Source organism: Dermacentor variabilis, chromosome 9, assembly GCF_050947875.1.
Source record: "Dermacentor variabilis isolate Ectoservices chromosome 9, ASM5094787v1, whole genome shotgun sequence".
Classification (NCBI taxonomy): domain Eukaryota; kingdom Metazoa; phylum Arthropoda; class Arachnida; order Ixodida; family Ixodidae; genus Dermacentor; species Dermacentor variabilis.
The window spans coordinates 141,053,534-141,060,559 of record NC_134576.1 but is presented as its reverse complement, the minus strand read 5'-3'; the positions used below and the strand labels follow the sequence as shown (position 1 = coordinate 141,060,559).

The window sequence follows — 7,026 nt, the reverse complement described above, 5'->3', positions numbered from 1 at the left end:
GAAAGCGTTGTGGATGACGTTTACGAATGACCGATAACAGCATTTAAAACAACCTAGAATCCGCCGTGGTGGCGTAGTGGCTTTGGTGTTACCCTGCTAAGCCCGAGGTCGCGAGATCAAATCCCGGCCGCGGCGGCCGCATTTCGACGGGGGCGAAATGCAGAAACACTGGTGTACTGTGCATTGGGTGCACGTTAGAGAAGCCCAGGTGGTCAGAATTAACACGGAGTCCCCCACTACGGCGTGCCTTATTATGATATCGTGGTTTTGGCACGTAAAACTCCAGAGTATAATTTTAATTAATTTCGTTAAAACTTTTAACGAGAAAGAAAGCCCGCGAAATGAATAAAAAAAGAGAGAAAGGAAAGAAAAAACCGCTACACACCAAAGATTGCAAACCTACGCAAGCCTCTTTACGCAAACCTCAAACCTGCCTCCAATGAAAAAGCGATCTTATCACGTTCATACAAGAGCACGGTTTTTGTTCTATACAAACTTAATCTACATGGGGCACTTCAATGTACCTGACATTTCGTGGGCTTCATTATCAGTAACTGGTCCCAACGTTTCTCTTTCTAGAGAGTTACTTGAATTTTCACTGTCGTTTGGATTGAAACGAACTGTATCTGATCCTACTAGAGAGTCCACCATAATTAATTTGATTTTTCTAACTGCACCGCTCTTTGCGAGTGGCTTTGAGTGTGAGATTACCGACGTTACTTCCGTTCACAAAACTTTTATTGCTACTATTAATCTCTCAGTTTCAAGGCGCCACTATATATACCACTTTCTACGATTATAATCCTGAAAATGACACGTGCATACTTGATACATTGAGTACTTAATTTGACTAATTCTTCCGAATATGCATTGAATGAATGAGGTTTTATTGTTAATAGACAAGATACAGTACAAGGGAATAATATTCAGGAGGAGGTCCCGACGTCAAAGACTGTGATGTGACCTCCTGTACAGCGTATAAGTAAAATATAAACAACAGTTGCAACAAATAGTTTAAAATATTAAAAAAAGCAAACTTAGTATTAGTTTAGGTTTGGCAGTACTAATACAAATCAGCTGCGGACGTGCTAGTAAAAAGTATAATAACTATTATTACATTCGGCTAATTGCAGAACTATAACGCCATTATGAAGCAAATGGATAATGAGACATAACCAAATGAACTTTTATTTGTGTCGCGTAACCAAATGTACATTTGGAAGGGAGAAACGAAAAAAAAGACTTAACTAAGTGGTTGCAGATGATAAAATGTGTTCTTTTTTAGTTGTCGTTTAAATTGAAATAATTTGCATGACCTAATAGTAGGAGGTAGTGTGTTCCAGGAGGAAACGGACGAAAGGTGGATACTCTTCTTACCATAATTTGTGCGTTCCTTGGGAAGAATAGAGTTATTGTTTGGAAATTACCAGTGATAGTGCTATAGTATCCCATTTTGTCCAAACTTGCATAGAGCGATATGTGCCATTAAAAAGAAAAAAGAAAGACTTTGACGTTCCTTGGATGACAAGGGAAATAATGCATTTGAAGCGTCGAGTAGCCAGAGCACGCCGGAAGCGCCACAAAAAGGACGAAACAAATGCCCACTTTCGCTTTATGAAGGAAGAATTTAGCAAAAAAAATTGATGCAGCTAAGAAGTTCTATTAGTTCACTCTACCTAATGTGATTAAAGGTAACCCACAAAAATATTGGAGCTTGATTTTGACTATCCAAAATAGGACTCAAATATTCCTATTAGATGATTCTGAAAAGTGATACTAGTGCTATTGCTAAAACATTCAGTGACTATTTTCACTCAGTATTTACACAGGACAATAACGAAATTCCTCCTCGCTGCACGGCAACATGTCCTGTGCAATTAACAGTGTTACAATATCTAAGCAAGGATTCCTGAACCGTACTGTAAATCTTGACACCAAAAAAGACTGCAGTCCAGACAACGTCAACAATGTGTTCCTTCACCCTTATGCGCTTTGGACGCCACATTAATTTTACAGAAGTCAGTGTCCATTTGTACAGTTCCTTGTTCATGGAAACGGGCTAGGATCATTCCATTGTACAAATCTGGGCAGAAACCATCCTTTCTAAACTATAGGCCCATTTTGTTATCTTCTCATACATGCAAACTCCTTGAACACATAATTTATAAACACATTATCACTTTTCTTCAGTCTAACAACATCTTGTGCAGCACTCAGCATGGATTTCGTAGTGGTTTCAGCACTATCACTCAGTTAACACTTTCGTTACCACGCCTACCCAATCGATCACTGGTGATCGATCGGATAGTCATTTTTTGGACAGTCATCTTTTTGCAGTCACAGATTGGACAGTCATTTTTTCTGAACTTTGATTTCTTCAATAATAGCTACGTAATTTCGTAGTTTCCTGTCCAACTGCTTTGGTAATATACTAGTCAAGGTGTTCTTTTTAGCCAAGCGCTGTTTTCGAAAGCGAAACGACGCTTTTGCACCAGTAGTGCCGTCACCCATTTACAACACAGGCAATCAATGTCATATTGTATGTAACTGGGAGATCACCGAACGCGGGGTGCTCACTCGCACGCATGGAACTGTATAACTAGCCGTGAGATCAGTGTACCTCTTGAGAAGCTGCTTTGCATCAAAGGCCAGGCACTCTTGCTATGCTTCACCGCAAAACATTCTGCATGTCTAACCGCGTAACATATTTGCACTGCGGCGAGGCTAACCTTACGAAACCGAATTTCACAACGTTTTTTAGACTCCTGCCTCTCTACCAGCCACTACCAAACGCTTGTCTGTACGTCACTTGGCAAAGGCTTTACCACCTGATTCTTCCCCGTTGGGAGTGGGTGCCAAGGAAAGCAGTTGCCCTGCCGAAACATTTGCACCAGCCTGTTTGACCACAGTTTTACCGCAACATATTTGTGTGTTACGGTGAAGCATGCCGATAGTGGGAAGAATTTACGCGAATCGGGTACGTGGTTTCAGTCAGCGACGAGCCTAATGTTCTAGTCTCAACAAAGCAGATTTTCGCGGCAGGAGGATGTTTTGACAACTTCTGTTGGCTAAAGCCATACATGCCAGTTAGCTTTTGTCATTATCAATACGCTTTACCGCAATACAGAAGATGCCTCACTGCAGGACACGCCAGCCGTAGTTAGCCGAAACACTACGTGGTAGTTAACCGTAAAACATCCTATATTCCGGTGAAACATACTAAAGCATATAGCGTTCCTAACTGGAACGGCATGATCTCAGTCAGATGAATGGCGTCCACCATTTTTTTCTAATTTCATCCTCACTTCTCCCCTAGCCCACTTAGTCTTCTTTCATGCATCCAGCGCATACCGCTTCAAAGCGCATTTGTCAGTTTAGAAGGTAAAAACCCTTGCCATTCGCTTTAGTGATATTATGACACTCAATTTAATGAGAGCATATTCGCTACTAAAAACGTCCACATTGAATGGAGACATGGACATTGATGGCAGCCTGTGTGATGTTTTATCCCTTTGCTTTGTGTACCTGTCATATTGCCATTATTAAATTTTCCTGTACTTCGCAAGGTGCTGACGTACATAATATAAGATCGCGAGGAGTCACTGTATAATTAGTGTTCAAGGACCAGTGTGATGGCTTTTCTCAAGCGAGGTTGGGGTTAAGTTGTGAAGGTTTTTTTAGAGAGGTAGTTTTCTGAGAAGAGATGAGATGTCAGAAGATAGACCTCAATGGTGCAGTAATTTTGGCTGTGTGCCCTAGACATGATTGAGGGATTTGCACCTGCAACAGGACAGCAGCCTTAACGTGGGAGACCAGTGGTAGGGCATATTTTATAAAACTAGGCGACACATATATATCTATAGCGTCACCAGTCAAGCAGATACCTGTTTAAATGTGTCACCTTTAACACCTAGATTTTTGACCATGAATTCAGAAAAATCTGTTGCACATTTAGATCCTACATTTTAAATGCTGTATAAGTTGTCTTCTTGTTCACTGCAGTTGCGCTCTGCTTCTGTCCAAATGGGAGAGCACTTCTGCATAGCTTGTTAGGGAACATTCTTATTTACATAACTCTTAATTTATCTTGCCTATAATCAAGATGAAATGTATATAGCACATGAATATGCTATGCATTTACTTAACTTACATTGCCCTGGTCAATAGTACAGTGCATGTAGCTGGTTTTGGTTCATTCAAGCTAAGCATTACTACAGCTTTTAACTGTAAGTATCATGGTATGAGAGCCGAGAAAGGTTTATGTGAGAACAGTTGGCTGCGTTGAGACGACGTCTTTTTTGTGTGAGAAAAAGTGGCAGATACACAAAATGGAACAGAACACATGCGCTGTCGTCTTTTCTCGTAAACACACACACACACACACACACGCACACGCACACACACACGCACGCACGCACGCACGCACGCACGCACGCACGCACGCACGCACGCACGCACGCACGCACGCACGCACGCACGCACGCACGCACGCACACACACACACACACACACACACACACACACACACACACACACACACACACACACACACACACACACACACACACACACAGGAGGATCAAGGTTTCTTCACTGTGCCATAGAAAATATGTTTGCTCTCAAAGGTAATTCTGATTGATTGGATTTGTTCTTGTGTTCTGTGTATTTTCTTTGGTGTGTTTTAGTTTTTTAAACGTTACTGTTTCAAACTAGTTTTTATTTTTACAGACTGAACATCCCACGTCTTGGTTTGACGTCCTGGTACAGGATACTTGCACTTGGCGTGGAGTGGTGAAGCAGAGCGGTGTGCTTTTATAAATGCGCAGATTTTAGCATTATACCAGCAGTTCATCAAAAGAAAGACGTGTGCGGAAAATAGTGTTCCTCCGCACATTCCTAGTTTTCTAATTATGCTTGTACGTATTCCTGTATTCTCTTCAGGAAAACCACTTATATGGGGAATTGATCGGGATAAGTGCTCGTGAGCGTTTTAAAAAAACGTTTAAACCTTTTAAAGAACGTTTTAAAGCCTTTACTGGTGCACCGGTAAAATGCACACGTGCAGTGAAATTGAAACATAAGGCAAAATAGCAAAACACCAATGCTTAATGCGGTATTTGTCAGACTTGTATATACTAAGATACAATATACCAAGACAGAGCATTCCAGCACTACGAAGCACCCATATTTCATGTTAGGCATACATTACCACAAGGTGTTCAGAAGAGAAATGCTGGCTTTAGTGAGAAACTATTCATGTTAAAGGCAGCCGTGAAAAATGTATTCAGAAATTATGCAATGTGTAGCATTTACTCAGCTCAGAGAAGTTCCAAAGCTGCCATAAAGCCCTGATAGCTGTGGATGAGGGAACATTTGTAGTCTTATTTGGAGCATGAGAAATGAACATTAATATGGAAACATCAGTAGCAACTCGTAATGCAATTAAAGATCTTGCTATACATTTAAAAAGGCAGTGAAATGAAACTAGAGTTACACTTCCCTTCTTTTTTCATTTGGGTTGAATACACTGATGGTAATAACACAAGAAAGCAGAGAGGGTGGGACACATTAGAAAAATGCTAGTCTGTCTTTATATTTTGCCTTCTCTACATTCAGACTTCCGTGCATATACCACTGAACGCAATACAGATCTCTTCCCGAACCTTTCCGCAAACGGACGGGAAGTCAAAAGCAGAAGTATCCGCGAAAGAATAATAAGAATAATGAAAAGAAGAACGCTTTTGGGAACAGACAAGGGTCTTAAGTCTCGGCGCAAAGCTGAGCCGGTGCTGACGCCACTGACGCCGCTCACCCCTCGCTCTCCACAATCGATACCATTCTCGTCGTCGTCTGCAGAGCGCCGTCTCTGCGCCAGAAGAGACTTGCGATGCCGGATACGTGCACGGGGAAGCTGCTCCGACTACGAGGGGCGCTCGGCGGCGTCAACTGGCGACCGACGCGGTTCGCCGTGGGCGGACTGCATCCGTACGCCTGCTCCCTGTGCGGAGTGATTCCGAAGCACACGCTGCTGTTACCGTGTGAACACGCGCTGTGCGAGACATGCAAGAGCGGTAGCCTCGAAGATGACGGAGGCGTGTGCCCGCTGGACCAAGAGCCTTTCGTCGAGGACGAATGCGGAAGAATCCCCCTGCCGCTGAGGAAGCTCAGCAGCCTCAAGGCGAGTGTCGAGCTCTCGATCGCCATTTCGTGGCACTTTTCGGCCAAGCAGCACCGGTGCGAAGCAAGAGAATCCTGCATGGATTACTTCGTACGCGCCTAGAAATTTCTGTTGGGTCGTTTCGCATTCACGGTTCCCGCGGCGAGCCAGCAGTTAATTTTATCGATGGATAGTGCCGTGAGAGAAGTTTGCGTCGTGCGAAGTCACTGCTTGGTCTTGTGACGCACATTTTCGGAAAATTTTTGACGGTGCAATCTGTATACGCTCAATCTGTAGTCAGTTTTTGTTTGTTCGCAATCATCAATTGCGTTTGGATACTCACTTGAAGTGCTACCTCCCGAAATAGACAACCGGCAACTTTGACAACCTTTGCCTGTTTTTTTCTTGGAGCGCGGCGGGTACGTACGTGCTACTGACGGCCAGACGGGCCGTGCCATCTGTTTTGCCGATTGCGCACCCTGTACTTGTCCGGCCATAGCCTCCGAGCTTTTCGGTACGAGTTCGATCGCGGCTATTGCCCCAGAGATTGTAGGCAGATAGACTCGTAAGCTATTTTGGAAGTCATCGACCACCGCGCGAAATTTTGCCTTTTCTGCAGCGAATTGATTTACTACCATTGTTATCAAAATTAGTGCGCCCAATAGACATATATAGCCACTTGATATTGGCTTATAGGGCAAAAACCAAGGAAGGAAGGCAAATGCCGGTACACAACCCTGATGAAGGCTTGCTCTTCTCGTAAGAAAACAAAAACCAAGACGAACGGACATTTTGCAGCAATGAGTCGTGCTGCAACTTCAGAATTACAGCACACATAATCAACGCAAAGCAAGAAAACAAAAGCAACA

At 43.1% G+C, this 7,026-nt stretch overlaps 1 protein-coding gene across 1 annotated transcript; it reads left to right on the top strand.

Moving 5' to 3' along the window:
* The first annotated feature begins 5,865 nt into the window (after positions 1-5,865).
* On the top strand, positions 5,866-6,321 carry LOC142558221 (uncharacterized). Its single transcript, XM_075670377.1, has one exon. The coding sequence runs from the start codon at positions 5,888-5,890 to the stop codon at positions 6,278-6,280; it is 393 nt and encodes a 130-aa protein (XP_075526492.1). The 5' UTR covers positions 5,866-5,887; the 3' UTR covers positions 6,281-6,321.
* Positions 6,322-7,026: the final 705 nt, after the last annotated feature.

Bases quoted from the DNA above. Each gene is read 5' to 3' on its own strand.
- LOC142558221 (XM_075670377.1), top strand. From the start codon at position 5,888: ATGCCGGATACGTGCACGGGGAAGCTGCTCCGACTACGAGGGGCGCTC.